Source organism: Cherax quadricarinatus, chromosome 12 (assembly GCF_038502225.1).
Source record: "Cherax quadricarinatus isolate ZL_2023a chromosome 12, ASM3850222v1, whole genome shotgun sequence".
NCBI classification, from domain to species: domain Eukaryota; kingdom Metazoa; phylum Arthropoda; class Malacostraca; order Decapoda; family Parastacidae; genus Cherax; species Cherax quadricarinatus.
Window position 1 is genome coordinate 20,810,033 of NC_091303.1, and position 17,896 is coordinate 20,827,928.

Consider the following 17,896-nt stretch of genomic DNA (forward strand, 5'->3'; position numbering starts at 1 on the left):
TTCCATGTCTAAGCAGCTGGAATGTATCACCATTGAACGTCATGTTCTTCTCCACTGCCCACTGGAAAACCCTGTTAATGTCTTCCTGTACTTTTTCAGTGTCCTCTACCATAGTGACTTTCATGCTTATTTTAGTGTCATCTGCAAATGATGATACAAAAGCATGATGGGTGTTTTTGTCTATGTCTGCTATGAGGATGAGAAACAGCAGAGGTACCAGGAGAGTGCCTTGGGGCACTGAGCTTTTGACCTTGCTGATGCTGGATCTTGCCCTGTTCACTACTACTTTTTGTGTTCTGTGTGTTAGGAAACCGAAAATCCATCTGCCTACCTTCCCCATAATGCCCATGGCCTTTATTTTGTGCACTATCACTCCATGATCGCATTTGTCAAACGCCTTTGCAAAATGTGTGTAAATCACATCTGTGTTTTGATCATCTTCCAATGCCTCCATAATTCTGTCATAATGGTTCAGCAGCTGTGACAGACATGATCGTCCTGCTCTAAAACCATGTTGGTTGTGCTGATCCATGAAATTTGTAATCTGCTGTCTCATCACTCTTTCGAAGATTTTTGTGATGCGAGAGGTTAGGGCAACTGGTCTAATTTTTAGCTAGTGCTCTACCACCTCCCTTATGCAAAGAAGCTATATCTGCACTCTTTAAGGCCTCTGGTATTTTTCCTAGATCTAAGCTCTTTCTCCAAAGAATAATGAGGGCTCGTGCTAGTGGTACATACTTTGCACTTCTTTATAAATAGAGCATTCCATGAATCTGGTCCCGGTGCAGAGTGAGTGGGCATGTTTTCCATTTCTTTTTCGAAAACTATGGGAACTAAAATTAACTTACATGAATGTGTATTCACATATGTACACAAACATTCACAAGGATGTAGTATATACTGGATGTCAGTAAATATTAGTTGCAAGATTTACCTGTCATCTTGTGTGTTTATTAGACAAAATAAAGAGCAGAAATCCTGCCAGTGTAAAACATTTAATAAGTTTCTATTTCACACACTCTGGGTGGTTGCTGTTATCTTTTCTGGGTAATTTTACCTTGATGGGAGACAGCCGGCGAGGCTCATTTTCTTTTTTTTTTAGACAACATATGCAATCAATTATTTATTTCAAGTTTCCTTAAAGTCATCATAGATTAGTGCAGTACGACTGACTGTATTCAAATTAGAAACCAGAGAGCTAATAACCCAGGACATCCTAAGAAAGCTAAGGACTGTGCCTGCTTTAAATTGGAGTTCTTTTCTTTTTAGACCCTGCTCAGGATTAGACCCACAATAGTCAACTAACTCCTAGGCATCTATTTACTGCTTGGTAATGGGCAACAGGTGTTAAGAGACTTGCTTGTATATTCTGTCTCACCCATGGTTCAACCCTGATAAACAGAGCAAATATGTTTCCTCTTGTTACTTATTGCTTAGCATTTTAAGCAAAACCATTTAATATTTACTTCTTTTTTTATCCCCCCTCCCCCACACATCCCTCTCACTCCCTCTTCCCATCTACCCTGCATTATGAATGCAAACCAAAAACCAAATAGTATAGCAAATGTGTAACATATTTCAGTACAATATGTGCAATACTGACACTCTTGAATATAAACTAGTACTATTTTCAACTGTAGCTGTTTGTATGTAAGGTCTTATGTGTGCGCGCTTGTAAATTTTTCAAAATATCAGGCACTCAAGAGTTAAAAAATAACAAATTAACATCAATATAACTGTTCTATAATTGGCTCAAAAACCCTCTGCAATAATTACAATTTAGATTACTGTAATTATTTAAAAATAATGATTTACATTACACTGCTTAAATATAATACCCAAGAGATCAATACATTCTGAGGGCGAGTACAAGTGTGCTTTGAGGATCACTAAGCAGCAGTAAAGCATTATAGTTAACAATGAGAGGAAAGTGGGGGCATCTGTATTTGTGGTTGTTAGTAACTGAGTCAACTGTGGCTGCCACTGACTTTGTGGCCAAAAACGACTTGTGCCACACACACTGCCTCAGTGGGAGACGGCCGATGTGTGGAGGGGAAGGAAAGGATGGAGGGAGGGGGTATAAGAGGTTTTGTGTGCAAGGGGCTTGGACATGCAGCAGGCATGTGTGAGTGTAATTGATAGGAGTGAATGGAGACTAATGGTTTTTGGGACTTAATGAGCTGCTGGAGTGTGAGCAGGGTAATATTTTGCAAAAGGATTCAGGGAAAACGGTTTGCCAGACTTGAGTCCTGGAGATGGGAAAGTACAGTGCCTGCACCTTAACCCTTTGACTGTTTTGGTCGTATATATACGTCTTGCAAGGTACCATGTTTGACGTATATATACTCATAAATTCTAGCGGCTTCAAATCAAGCAGGAGAAAGCTGGTAGGCCCACATGTGAGAGAATGGGTCTGTATGGTCAGTGTGCACCATATAAAATCATTTCTATTTCTATAATATGTTTTCCATTCTATCAAATGTGACCAAGAAAACGAGAATACAATCATAAATACTATATGAAAATAGACCACAAACCCGCGGTCAGAGAGTCTCACAACTCCACACCGTCGTGTTAGGCACTAGACCAGCTAGCTTAAACCCTCGGTCAGAGAGTCTCACAACTCCAGACCGTCGTGTTAGCCACTAGACCAGCTAGCTTAAACCCGCGGTCAGAGAGTCTCACAACTCAAGTCTAGACCACAAATCCTGCATCACTGCGTGCTGCAGGATTTGTGGTCTAGACTTTGTGGTCTATTTTCATATAGTATTTATGGTTGTATTCTCGTTTTCTTGGTCTCATTTGATAGAATGGAAAACATATTATAGAAATAGAAATGATTTTGATTGGTTTTACTATAAAAAGAACCTGGAAATGGAGCTCAAAGCAGGGGAAATGTTTGATTTTTGCTGATGTTCAAAAGTAAACGAATGATGTCATTGTCCAATAAATGTCCAACTAGCCATTCTAATATGCAGTCATGAATGGCTTGACATTATTTGTACAATTATTACAATATTGCAGTAGTCTGCATAACAGTAAATCTTCTATTTTTTGTGTCAATAAAACTTCAAAATAGAAAGCAAGAGTAAGATCAGAGGGGCCTGGAGACATGACTGATGAACAAAGAAAATGTTATTTTGGAGCCAGTAATGTCTGCATTGTTCATTCTGGACCTTATTTTGAAATTGTCATATTTTTTAATTTTCGTGAAATTGGCCAAACTACAAATTTCTGACCACGTTATTGGGTAGTTGAAATCAGTAAATGGGCAGTTTCTTGTACTCAATTGATAGAAAAAATGGAGTTCTAAAGAAATAGCTATGAGTTTGGTCGACTGGAACAATGAAATTAGCCGAAAATAGGGCTCAAAGTGGGCGAAATCGCCGATTTGTAAATATCACCGAGGTCGCTAACTTCGCAAGAGTGTAATTCCGTTAGTTTTCCATCAAATTTCGTTTTTTTTTTTTGTGTCATTACTATCGGGAAAATATTCTCTATCATTTGATAAGAATTTTTTTTTTTTGCGACACCAGGAGACACCTCAAGATTAGGGGTTGCGACAGTCAAGGGGTTAAAGGAGGGGTTTGGGATATTGGCTGTTTGGAGTGACATCTAAACTGTCCTATCTCAGCACCTCTGTAAAAACAGTGATTATGTGTGAGTGATGGTAAAAAGTGTTGAATGATGAAAGTTTTTTTTCATTCTTTTTTTTTCTCTCTCTCTTTTTGGGTTACCCTGCCTCAGTGGGAAAAAGCCAAAATGTTAAAAAAAAAATAACACACACACACACACACACACACACTCTCTCAGACGAGTCAGAGGGATGTTAGGAAGTATTTCTTCAGTCACAGAGTCGTCAGGAAGTGGAATAGCCGAGCAAGTGATGTAGTGGAGGCAGGACCCATACACTGCTTTAAGATGAGGTATGACAAAGCTCTGGAACCAGAGAGAGAGAGGACCTAGTAGCGATCAGTGAAGAGGCGGGGCCAGGAGCTGAGTCTCAACCCCTGCAACCACAATTAGGCGAGTACACACACACACACAGTGGAACCCCAGTTTTCGAACTTAATCTGTTCCAGAAGGTTGTCCTAAAACCGAAATGTGTGAAAACTGAATCAATATTTCCCATAAGAAATAATGTAAATATAATCAATCCATTCCAGACATCGAAAAATACTCAAAAAAAAATTATTTTTTAAAGAACATGACACTAATATCAACTCTATGGCATACAGTGGACCCTCGACCAACGATTTTAATCCATTGCAGAGAGCTTGTCCTTAGCCGAATTTATCGTTAGCCGATTTAATTTTCCCCACAAGAAATAATGGAAATCCAATTAATCCGTTCCAGACACCCAAAAGTATGAAAAAAAAAAAATTCACATGAAATGTACATTTTCCTGCGCAGAAAACAATGATACATGCACAATAAATACTACATAAAGAATTAATGACACTTACCTTTATTGAAGATGTAGTGACAAGTGATGAGATGGGAGGAGGGGAGATGGTGGTGGTGTATTATTGTTTGGAAGGGAAATCCCCTTCTATAAGGACTTTTGGTACAAAGTCCTTTTCCGGAGTTACTTCCCTTCTTTTTTTAATGCCACCAGGAACAACTTGACAGTCACTGGACCTCTGTCGCACCAAAAATCTGTCCATAGAGCTCTGTATCTGGCATTCCTTTAAGATTTTCCTAAAATGGGCCACAACATTGTCATTGTAAAAGTCACCAGCATAGCTTACAATAGCTGTGTCAGGGTGATGTTCTTCATAAAGGCTTGCACCTTTGTCCACATTGTAAAAATGTCCTTATTGCTGAAGAAGGCAACTTCCTCCATCTCTCCCTCCCCTCCTCTGAAGCAATTTCCTCAGCTGTGGTCTCTTGCTGTTGCAGATGCTCTTGCAGCTCATCAGTGGTTAGTTCTTCATCATCGTCCTCCACCAACTCTTCCACATCCTCCCCACTAACCTCCAACCCCATGGACTTCCCCAATGACACAATAAATTCCACAACTGGTATAGGCTCCTCAGGGATAGCCCCAAACCCTTCAAAATCCCTCTCTTGTACACATTGTAGCCACAATTTCCTCCAAGCAGAGTTCAAAGTCCTGCAAGTCACTCCCTCCCAAGCTTTACCTAAAAGGTTTATGCAACTGAGGATACTAAAGCGATTTTTCCAAAACTCTCTTAGGGTCAATTCAGTGTCTGAGGTCACTTCAAAGCACTTTTGAAACACTGCTTTCGTGTACAGTTTTTTGAAATTTGAAATGATCTGCTGGTCCATGGGCTGGAGGAGAGGAGTAGGAGGCAAAAACTTCACTGGACCCGAGGTTATCGGCCGGTTCTGTTATCAGCCAGTTCTGTCATCGGCCAGTTTTTCGGTGCCCGGTTATCGGCTGTTTGGGACGCGTCCATCCGCCGGCTGTGGCTGCTTGTGCATCAGTTTGGCTTTGTCTCTCGGTGGCTGAGGAAGCTTCTGCTCATACATCCAAACATTTCGCTTGTTTTCCGTTTTTTTAGCATTTTTTTTTTCCAGTGCAACTGTGAAATAAGTAACTATGGCTCAAAAGAAAGTTCCTGTGGTAAAGAAAGTGAGAAACACCATGGGATTTAAGCGTGAAGTGATAGAAAACTTTGAAAGTGGCATGAAGGTGGTGGAACTTGCCAGGATGTACAGCAAGAATAAATCAACAATTACATCCATCCTGGCAAAGAAAGAACAAATCAAAGCTGCTAATGTTGCAAAAGGAGTAACTTGTCTAGCTAAACAAAGGCCACCAATAATGGAAGAGATGGAAAAGTTATTATTATTGTGGATTAAGGAAAAAGAATTAGTGGGAGACAGTGCTGTGGAGTCTCTTGTTTGTGAGAAGGCAAGGCAGCTGCATGAGGATCCTGCAAAGAAAATGCCTGGAACAAATGTTGCAGTTTGTGAATTTAGGGCCAGCAAAGAATGGTTTGACAGATTTAAGAAGCATAGTGGCATACACAGTGTTGTAAGACATGGTGAGGCTGCAAGTTCTGACAAACGTGTGGCTGAAAAGTATGTTCACGAATTCCAGGACTATGTAAAGGCTGAAGGATTCGAACCCCAACAAGTGTTACAATTGTGACGAAACAGGCCTGTTTTGGAAGAAAATGTCAAACAGGACCTACATTACCCAGGAGGAAAAGGCACTGCCAGGACACGAGCCTATGAAAGACAGGCTTACTTTTTTACCGTCAAATTACCGCCCAATAAGCCTGACCTCAATTGTAGGCAAATTACTAGAGTCAATTATAGCTGAGATTATAAGAAGCCATCTCGATAAGCATAGCTTGATTAATGATACTCAGCATGGATTCACAAGAGGCCGGTCTTGTCTAACTAATTTATTAACTTTCTTCAGTAAAGCTTTTGAGGCTGTTGACCACAATAAAGAATTTGATATTATTTACTTAGATTTTAGTAAGGCTTTTGATAGAGTTCCGCACCATAGACTGTTAAAGAAAGTGGCAGCCCATGGCATTGGGGGAAAAGTGCTCTCGTGGATCGAGTCATGGCTCACTGACAGGAAGCAGAGTGTGTCCATAAATGGGGTTAAATCCGAGTGGGGATCTGTAACAAGTGGCGTTCCACAGGGATCAGTCTTGGGCCCGTTGTTGTTTATAATATATATCAATGATCTTGATGAGGGAATTACTAGTGATATGAGCAAATTCGCCGATGACACAAAGATAGGTAGGATAATTGATTCAAACGTAGATGTTAGGGAACTTCAGGAGGATTTAAACAAACTCTATTCTTGGTCAGAAAAGTGGCAGATGCAGTTCAATGTAGATAAGTGCAAGGTTCTGAAGCTATGAAAGACTTATAAATTAAATGATGTAGGCTTGCGAAAAGGACTTTTTTGTGCCTGTGTGGTATTATGCTAGTCCAGGGGATTTCAAAGTGAAGTATTACAAAATGGACCTTACTCATGTATCACTTAGAAGAAATCCCAGAGTGTGATCAAGATTAAAACAATGTCATTTGAAGAATAGATTGTGTGTGATGTGGAAAGCTAATCAGTTTCAAAAGGCATGGGTCACTTATTTCTTGGGTAGGCGGGTTGGGTAAATGTTTTGTTAGTGGGAAATTTTCAAAGAGTGGGTTAATGATACGTTTAGCCCAAGTGTGAAAAAAATACCTCCTCGAAAAGAAATTGCCACTCAAGTGCCTCCTGGTACTGGACAGTGCTCCTGCACATCCTCCAGACTTCAAAGACCAAGTGTTTAGGGACTTCAATTTTATAAAAGTGAAGTTCTTGCCTCCTAACACCACTCCTCTCCTCCAGCCCATGGACCAGCAGGTCATTTCTAACTTCAAAAAGCTCTAAACAAAAGCAGTGTTTCAAAAGTTCTTTGAAGTGACGTCGGACACTCAGTTGACCTTAAGACAGTTCTGGAAGAATCACTTCACTATCCTCCACTGCATAAGCCTTATAGGTAAGGCTTGAGAGGGTGACTTCCAGGACTTTGAACTCTGCTTGGAGAAAACTGTGGCCAGATTGTGTCCAAGAGAGGGATTTTGAAGGGTTTAAGGCCGACCCTGACCCTGCCGACCCTGACCCTGCCGACCCTGTGGACTCTATTGTGGCACTGGGAAAGTCCCTGGGGTTGGAGGTGAGTGGCGAGGATGTGGAAGAGTTGGAGGACCACAGGGAAGAGCTAACCACTGAAGAGCTGCAAGAGTTTCATCTCGAACAGCAACAGACTGCAACTGAGGAACTTGCTTCAGAGGAGGAGGAGGAAGAGGGAGTGAAGGAGGTGCCTTCTTCAGTGATTAAAGAGGTTTGTGCAATGTGGACTAGGGTGCAAGCTTTAGTAGAGAAACACCACCCTGACAAAGCTGAAACACGCCATATCTGCAACATGTTTAGTGACAAAACCCTGTCCCACTGCAGAGAAATCTTAAAGAGATGCGAGAAACAGAGCACTCTGAATAGTTATTTTGTGAGACAGGGGTCCAGTGACTCTCAAGCTGGTCCTATTGGCATTAAAAGACAGAAGGAAAGTAACCCCAGAGAAGGCTTTGCTTTATGGAGGGGGATTCCACTTCCAAACACTAACTCATCCCTCTTCCCTATCTTCCAGAAGCCAGTGTTAGCCTTCAATAAAGGTATGTAATAATTACATAATTGTTAAAAAAAAAAAAATTTGTGAATATTTTTGTCCGGAACGGATTAATTGTATTTCCATTAACTCTTTTGGGAAATATTAATTCGGTTTTCAGCCATTTTGGTTATCAGCCGACCTTCTGGAACGGATTACAGCCGATAACCGGGGTTCCACTGAATATATATATATATATAGGGAGGGGGGGGAGGGGAGAGAGAGAGAGAGAGAGAGAGAGAGAGAGAGAGAGAGAGAGAGAGAGAGAGAGAGAGAGAGAGAGAGAGAGAGAGAGGAGAGAGAGAGAGAGAGAGAGAGAGAGAGAGAGAGAGGGGGGAAAGGGGGGGGGGAGAGAGAGAGAGAGAGAGAGAGAGAGAGAGAGAGAGAGAGAGAGAGAGAGAGAGAGAGAGAGAGAGAGAGAGAGAGAGAGAGGGAGAGAGTGGGAGTGGGGATGAGAGAGAGAGAAGAGAGAGAGAGAGAGAGAGAGAGGAGAAGGGGAGGGATGGAGAGAGAGAGAGAGAGATAGAGAGAGAGAGAGAGAGAGAGAGAGAGAGAGAGAGAGAGAGAGAGAGAGAGAGAGAGAGAGGGCCAACATTGTCAAAGTACCACACTTGGATCCACTTCGAGGACAGTGAGAAGCAAGCTTTTATACCACAAAACGGGCAGAAAGCAGCAACTTCACTTTGGCTGTACCCTTCTCCAGAACATCACTTCATCTGAGATCATTTATCCCCAGGATGACTAGAGTCTGGAACACATTTGTACAGCATTGTGATGTCAATGAGATACAGTCAGTTGATCAAATGAAAATGCTGGCCCAGAGATGGCTCCAACTTCATCCTGTTCCCTACTTATATGTTTCATAACAATAAAAATACTTTTATGTATCATAATAAAAATGCTTTCAAATGAGCTCATGTAGGTAACAGCTCTTAGCTTGTCAATAAAGTTAGGAATCCTTAACCTGTAAATAGCTTGTTGATAAAGCTAGGGATCTTTAACCTAACCTTGTCAAATCCTGTGTAAAAAAAAAAAGGAGAGAGAGAGAGAGAGAGAGAGAGAGGGATGGAGAGAGAGGGATGGAGAGAGAGAGGGATGGAGAGAGAGAGAGAGGGATGAAGAGAGAGAGAGAGAGAGGGGTGGAGAGAGAGAGGGGTGGAGAGAGAGAGGGGTGGAGAGAGAGAGGGGTGGAGAGAGAGAGGGAGGGAGAGAGGGAGGGAGAGAGGGATGGAGAGAGAAGTTGATATCCTTGGGGAGAAGTCTGACTCCAAACTGACCATGAAAAACCACGTTGTAAATCTTGCAAACAAGGCAGCCAGGAAGCTTACAGCACTTCGCTGTATCTCGCATCTGCTTGACAGTAGGGGTTGCAAGATTCTGTGTGAGGCACAAGCATGTAGCCAGTGAGCCTACATGCCTAATTCTCATAGTTTCCACCAGAGACCAGGCCTCTCAGTGGGCATGCCAATCATTACTCCCCACTACCCAGAACAACTCAGTCAATCATTCGTAAACATTGGTGACAGCGGTGCCTCACAGCAAGTGTGTTTGCCCTGAGAGAGGAAGGAAGAGGGATGAAATTGTCTTCACTTCATCACCCCACACAAGAAGCATCCGTCTCTCAACGAATTATCCTGATGTCTGGTCTGCACGTATCAACATCCAGACACAGGTACACGCAGGATTTAGCCGTAATTTGTTGAATTTCCTCAAATTAAGTGGCGTCCCTGGGACTCCATGCCACAGCGCCCCATGCTGTTTCTCAAGTCATGTGTTCAGCGTCACTTGTATGTTGCTGCTGTCATTTTTCAGCTCAGCATGGCTATTTCAGCAAGTCAGAGGCGAGTTTGTGGTGATTTCTGCATCCAATGTGAGTGTTTCACCCCTTGTTTGTGGGTGGGAGAGGAGGAAGGGGCCGATCCTTGCCTCACCCATGCTCGCCCTACTGTATGCCACCATGCAATACACCACTCACCATTACTCTTACTCTCTCTGCTGTTTTCTGTGAATTCTTGGCCAGAGCTGTGTATCCGAGTGCCTGAGGTCACTTGAAGCCACATAGATCACTAAGCCACGTGTGGACGAAGCCATGTGGACCTACAAGCCACAAGGGTTACCTAGCCAGACGTCCCAAGCCACATGCTGTGGACTGCTGCCGCATCACTCCACTGACATCACCTCATGACGGCACCCACAATGCTGCCCAACTTCACAGCGTCACGATGTCTGCCTGACATCTCGCGATGTCACCCAATGACAGCCTCACAACGTCATCTCGAGATGTCTGCTGACATCACCTCGCAACTTCTGCTGACGCCACCTCACGATGTCTGCTGTCACCATGCTGCTGACGTCACCTCGCGATGTCACCCCATGACATTACCTCACGACGTCATACCTGATCAACAGTGTTAGTTTCACAGTGAGCAATATGTGTTGTCGAGAAGATTGAGAGAAGATATATGTCATGTGTTAATTCCTCCCAGTCAGTGTTCTCACATGTTCATGTATAGCTTAGTGTTGATTTTTGCACAGAAAAGCATCATTTGCTATTAAGCCATGTTGTACCACATGTGCAATGTGGGTGTGTACAGTTTTCCATGTGTCCTGTGGGGTCTTGATCCCAGCTGTGTGTGGACCACAGGTCTGCGCCCGGACCACTGTGTAGCACCTCATGTTACTTGTCACCCAGTGTGACCAGCACGTTTGACAGCTGACAGTCAGCCCCGGCGTCAGTTACGAGCGTCTGAGCCCCTTGTACAGAGAGCTTTTTATGTTCGCTGCTCGTGATGCCCTCTAGAATCGTACCCACTATGATTCCCATCGAGATTTGTTTCACCTCACCTCCTGATCTTCAAGGCAGTTGTATGTAGAGAACCAGTCTGGGGATGCTTAAACTAACCTCTGCTATAACTCTAACTGATGAGAGAATGACACTCGTCAAGCAGCAGTTAGACCCTGTTGGCAGGCACTGTGTCAGCCTCGTGTCACAGCTTCAGTGAGCAGCCTGCACAAAGATGCTGTCACTTTGACTGCTAGCCCACTCACTGCAGTACGGTGTATGATGTTACAACTTCCAGATGTTTCGCCTGAGTCGTCCCTGCCACAACTCGCTCCATGTTGGCAGTGACAGACCCAGCAACACTACCAATTGAGAAATGTCCTCCTGAGTTGCTTAACAGAAGAAGTCCTGCCCAGCTGCCGAGTACTGACGACGCCTCACTCGAGAGCACCATCAGGTTGTGCCCCAGGATGAGTGAACCCTGCAGCGACTACTACGATGAATGCTTCACTGTTCCAGAGGAGACCATGCCCTGTTATGTCACAGCTCAGCCGCAGCAATATCTTCTGTGCTGCAGTATCTGTCCAGACACAGGAAGGCATGCAGTGATGCCCCTCAATGCTCACTGCCTTGGACCACGATGTTTAGCACACCCCACCTTTTTTTTTTTCTTCCCTCCCTGTATGTAGCTTTTTTTTTTTTCATGTCCACATGTAAATGTTTTTATTCTGTGTTCTGTGCCCTGTTCCTGTGAGAGAGAGATAGAGTTGTTTTTACCGCCAGTCATGGTCAGGGTCGACCAAGTGGTAGGTGGCCAAGCGAAATGTAGCCAGTGAGCCTACACGCCTAATTCCCATAGTTTCCACCAAAGGCCAGGCCTCTTGGTGGGCATTCCAGCCTGCCCACCCTTGCCTCTCTCTCACTCTCTCAGTGGCTTTCACTCAGTCAACAAGGCCTACGCCTCTCCCCCTTACAAACATGGCCCCCCCCCCTTGGGGCCATGGGCACAAACACACTACCTGTGTACCCAGATATTGCAAATAAAGAAAGAAGCCTCTGAAGCCTTTATCAATGAACCCCGCCTGCAACAATGTGACAATAACCAAACTCGTAAACAAGTACGTTCACACCTTGAGTATGCTCCACTTTCTTGGTATGCCTGCCCCCCCCCCTTCTCATCTGCGAGTGCTTGACAGAGTAGAGAACAGAGCAAGATGTCTCAACTCTTGCCTGGACCAATCCTGGATAGATCTGCCATTTCAGCAGAGCCTTCAACACAGGAGGGATGTGGGTGGCCTTACTGCTATGTACAAGGCCAATATTGTCAAAGTACCACACTTGGATCCACTCTGAGGACGGCGTGAAGCAAGCTTCTATACCACAAGATGGGCAGAAAGCAGCAACTTCACTTTGGCTGTACTCTTCTCCAAAACGTCACTTCATCTGAGATCACTTATTCCCAGGATGACTCGAGTATGGAACACATTCGTACAGCATTGTGATGTCAACGAGATAAAGTCAGCTGATCAAATGAAAATGTTGGCTAACAGATGGCTCCAACTTCATCCTGTTCCCTACTTGTATGTCTCATAACAATAAAAATGCTTTCAAGTAAGCTGATGTAGGTAACAGCTCTTAGCTTGTCAATAAAGCTAGGGATCCTTAACCTGTAAATAGCTTGTCAATAAAGTTAACCTAACCTTGTCAAACCCTGTGTAAAAAGAGAGAGAGAGATAGAGATAGAGAGAGAGAGAGATAGAGATAGAGAGAGAGAGAGAGAGAGAGATAGATTTGAGATCACTTATTTCCAGGATGACTCGAGTATGGAACACATTCGTACAGCATAATGATGTCAACGAGATAAAGTTAGTTGATCAAATGAAAATGCTGGCCCACAGATGGCTCCAATTTCATCCTGTTCCCTATTTGTATGTCTCATAACAATAAAAATGCTTTCAAATGAGCTGATGTAGGTAATAGCTCTTAGCTTGCCAATAAAGTTAGGAATCCTTAACCTGTAAATAGTTTGTCAATAAAGCTAGGGATCCTTAACCTTGTCAAACCCTGTGTAAAAAAAAAAAAAAAAAAAAAAAAAAAAAAAAAAAAAAAAAAAAAAAAAGAGAGAGAGAGAGAGAGAGAGAGAGAGAGAGAGAGAGAGAGAGAGAGAGAGAAAGAGAAAGAGAGAGTAGAGAGAGAGATAGAGAGAGAGAGAGAGAGAGATAGAGAGAGAGAGAGAGAGATAGAGAGAGATAGAGAGAGATAGAGAGAGATAGAGAGAGATAGAGACAGAGAGAGACAGAGAGAGACAGAGAGAGACAGAGAGAGACAGAGAGAGACAGAGAGAGATAGAGAGAGATAGAGAGAGATAGAGAGAGATAGAGAGAGATAGAGAGAGATAGAGAGAGATAGAGATAGAGAGAGATAGAGAGAGATAGAGATAGAGATAGAGAGACAGAGAGAGATAGAGATAGAGAGATAGAGAAATAGATAGATATCCAGCTAGTTAGCAATATCATACTTACATCACACATCTGAAGTTGAAACATCTTACGTTCTTTGCTCATTTCCTCAGCAATCTCGGCAGCATCCACCTCTAACTTGAAAAAGCCAGCTTCCTTGGCCTGCATGAGAAACATATTTAATTATCAACTTAAGTACAACAATCATACAAAGGTATTCTCACACTAGAGGATATTCTAGGTTCTAGGAACAGCATAACAAAACATTCTCACACTAGAATATTGTGATTATTTATTTTGTGACCAACTCTCCAAACAATAGACCACAGATTCTCAAATGCCCAGATAGGCATCTTTTGCTCAGCTTCAAATTACTGAAAATGGCGCATCATACTTAACGGAAAGTCAGTTTGCACTGTATTCATTCCAATTTGTTATTTTTTGTGAAAAAATTTTTCATGATGGTTTGTGTGATTACTTGATAAGGCCTCTTTTATTGGCTTCAAATTGTTAGTGAAAATGTATTTTAACCTAAAGATAGGTTCCCCTTTATTGGGCTTTGTAAGTAAAAAGTTGAGAATTTTATTACCAAAATCTTTGAGGCACCATTCCTGCCCTCCCGAAGCATGACAGCCATGCTGGAGGCTGACTTTCCAAATTTCAAATGTTCAAAAAATATATACAGCCTCTCCTCACTTAGTGATGTGCTCGTTTACCAATGAGGTCTTAGGAACGGAACTCCATCGTTAAGTGAGGAGAGGCTGTATAAAAGGAACACTTTTTCTTACACGATTGTTAAGCTTAAAAAAAAAATATTTTCTGAAAGTGTTGCTGTATATTTTGTGCCTGAACTCCAGTTGCTGGTACTATGTTGTAGCTAGTAGCTGAGATACTTAAAAAGCATTTTAACCAAGCAGGTCACCCTGCCCTCGAACCAGTGAAGAAAAAACATGATATACAACACACACAAAATTAACAAACCATAAAACTAGAGACGTGAATAAAATGCACAACACGAATAAATACTATCATACCAAGTTAAAATAATCAGCATCAATTAAAACTCCATTAAATTATTTATGTCAAAAGACTCCATTTTGTTCACAAAGGTTCCTACAGGCACCTCAGTAATTATATAAACCATTTTAACCCTTTGACTGTCGCGGCCGTATATATACGTCTTACGAGGTACCGTGTTTGACGTATATATACTCATAAATTCTAGCGGCTTCAAATCAAGCAGGAGAAAGCTGGTAGGCCCACATGTGAGAGAATGGGTCTGTGTGGTCAGTGTGCACCATATAAAAAAAATCCTGGAGCATGCAGTGCATAATGAGAAAAAAAAACTCCGACCGTTTTTTTAATTAAAATGCCGACTTTGTGGTCTATTTTCGTATAGTATTTATGGTTGTATTCTCGTTTTCTTGGTCTCATTTGATAGAATGGAAAACATATTATAGAAATAGAGGTGATTTTGAGTGATTTTCCTATAAAAAGAACCTAGAAATGGAGCTCAAAGTAGGGGAAATGTTTGATTTTTGCCAATGTTCAAAAGTAAACAAATGATGGCATTGTCCAATAAATGTCCAACTAGCCATTCTAATATGCAGTCATAAATGGGTTGATGTTATTTATACAATTATTACAGTATTGCAGTAGTCTGCATAATAGTAAGTCTTCTATTTTTTGTTTGAATAAAAATTCAAAATAGAAAGCAAGAGTAATATCAGAGAGGCCTGGAGACATGACTGATGAGCAAAGAAAATATTATTTTAGAGCCAGGAATGTCTGCATTGTTCATTCTGGACCTTATTTTGAAATTGTCATATTTTTTAATTTTCGTGAAATTGGCCAAATTGCAAATTTCTGACCACATTATTAGGTAGTTGAAATCGGTAAATGGACAGTTTCTTGTATTCAATCGATAGAAAAAATGGAGTTCTAAAGAAATTGCTATGAGTTTGGGCAACTGGAACAATGGAATTAGCCGAAAATAGGGCTCAAAGTGGGCGAAATCGCCGATTTGTAAACAGCGCCGAGGTCGCTAACTTCGCGAGAGCATAATTCCGTCAGTTTTCCATCAAATTTCGTTTTTTTGGTGTCATTACAATCGGGAAATGATTCTCTGTCATTTCATAAGAAAAAATAATTTTTTTTTTAATTTTTCGACACCAGGAGACACCTCAGGATTGGGGGTTGCGACAGTCAAAGGGATAAAGGTGGAGAGGCCTAAGCTGTGGGCAACCCGTTAACATGTGATCCACAGTCATTGGCATGTTACAAGCTACACAGAGAGAGATGGTGTGGGGATGGGAGAACCAGCTAACAGGTGGCTATGGGTGAGATGCACGAGCCCAATCCTCAGTCGACAGATTCGTTTCACAGTGACGATTCCTGTTCAAGGAGGAAGAGGGCCAAACACCTACGTTTTGTTGAACCTTATATACAGTACTTCAAGTCTATACTCTCAATGATGTTGATCTATAGCTTCTGAACCTCTTTGGAGGGTTTAATTATAGCTCTTATGTCTTTTGAGAGCTGAGATGCAGTTCCTATCTGCATCTTGAAGCTACTGAGGTACAGCATCTGGGACTTACACAGTTTAGGTCAATCGGCCTAAAGACATGTACAGGGCTAAATCAGAAGTTGCCATTGTAAAAAGCTCTGTTCCACAAGGCACAGTACTCACTCCCATCCCGTTCCTCATTCTCATATCAGACACAGACAGATGTAATCCAAAGCACCATGTCATCCTTGCAGACGATACTAAGATCTTCATGAGACTGTAATCCACTGAGGACACGGTTAACCTCCAAGAATATATAAACCAAGTTTTCCAATGGGGAACAGAAAACAATATGATGTTCATTGAAGACAAATTCCAACTACTTCGTTATGGAAAACTGGAAGAGATAATTAGAAATGAGTGTACTACAAACTCTACTCATACAATAGAGCAGAAAAGTAATGTGAGGGACCTGGGAGTGGTAATGTCTAATGATCTCAATTTCAAGGGCCACAACAGTGCCACAATCACAACTGCAAAGAAAATGATAGGATAATGAGAAGGTTCAGAACAAGAGATGCCAAGCCAATGATGGTCCTTTTTAAACCACTTATTTTCTCTAGGCTGGAATAATGCTGTACGTACATTAGCATCTCTATTCAAGCCAGGTGAAATTGCAGATCTAGAGAATGTAGAGAACCTTTACTCCACATGCTAGCTCGGTTAAACACATTAACTACTGGGAATGCTTGGAAGCACTTGACTTGTACTCGCTGGAATGCAGGCGAGACAGATATATGTATCATAATCTACACTTGGAAAATTCTAGAAGGAATGGTTCCTAATCTGCACACAGAAATCACTCCCTACGAAAGCAAAAGACTGGGCAGAAGGTGCAAAATACCCCCCATTGAAAAGTAGAGGTGTCATTGGTACACTAAGGGAAAACAACAAGTGTCTGGGGCCCAATACTGTTCAACATCCTCCCCCTAGGCATAAGAGGAATTACCAATAGACCTCTGGCTGCCTTCAAGAGGGCGGTGGCCAGACACTTTCGGTGCCGGATCAGCCAGGCTGTGGTTCATATGTTGGACTATGTGAGGCCAGCAGTAACAGCCTGGTTGATCAGGCCCTGATCCACTGGGAAGCCTGGTCATGGACCGGGCTGTGGGGGCACTGATCCCCGGAATACCCTCCAGGTTGGTAGGATACGTCCCTGGGATCACTAAATGAATGACACTATTATGAAATAAGTAGTAGTAAGGAATTCTAATCTTAATAATAAATGCTTTGACTTACTTGTTGCTTCATTTCCTTCTCAATCTTTGCAAACTTAGCATCATAAACTTTTGCCGCCTTTTCAAATGGTTGTTTGAGGTCTCCCTTAACACCTTTAAGGTCACCTTTCAACACGCTGTCCAGGGGATGTAGCAAGTTGTTTCGTTGGTTAGTGATCTGAAAACAGTACCTACAGTTTTAGTCATGAAAATGGAATAGATATTAAATTTAGAACTATTAAATGATTTTCTTTTTAAATTATGTACTAGTATGGACTAGACAACTAGTTAGGAATATATGATACTGAAAACGAATTTAAATTTATAAATGCAGTCCTAAATGCAATTAGCGTTGAAAAACTTATTTATCAATATGAGGGTTACCAGTTGTTGCAGGAGCTGAGAGTGTTCCCTGATGACCACTGCAAACTTGTGGAAGGCTTCACCCAGCGCCTTGTCCTCTGGTCTACCACCTGTGTCACCCAGTTTCCTCAGGGCATCGCTCATGTCCACCTCCGACCCGACGTAACCTGCAACATAACAATACAAAGACAAGCTGCAGAGCAAGTTTTTATTGGGGCAACGTTTAAGCCATTTTATCCTGCAACATTGCGCCAACGTGCTCGATAGTAGATAAAATATGATACTCAGGCCACAAAATCTGCAACATTATATCAACTTGAAATTCTGAAATGCAGGTACACTTGGCCATTATATAATACAAGGAACAT

General features: G+C 42.1%; 1 protein-coding gene across 1 annotated transcript in view; it reads right to left on the minus strand.

The window, feature by feature from the left end:
• Window positions 1–17,896, minus strand: part of Asap (ArfGAP domain of ASAP) — a gene marked incomplete in the record, with an annotated part of 838,555 nt that overhangs the window by 250,779 nt on the left and 569,880 nt on the right. The window contains 3 exon segments of the mRNA XM_070084261.1: window positions 13,446–13,544; window positions 17,188–17,343; window positions 17,550–17,695. Coding sequence (XP_069940362.1) covers window positions 13,446–13,544; window positions 17,188–17,343; window positions 17,550–17,695 — 401 coding nt within the window.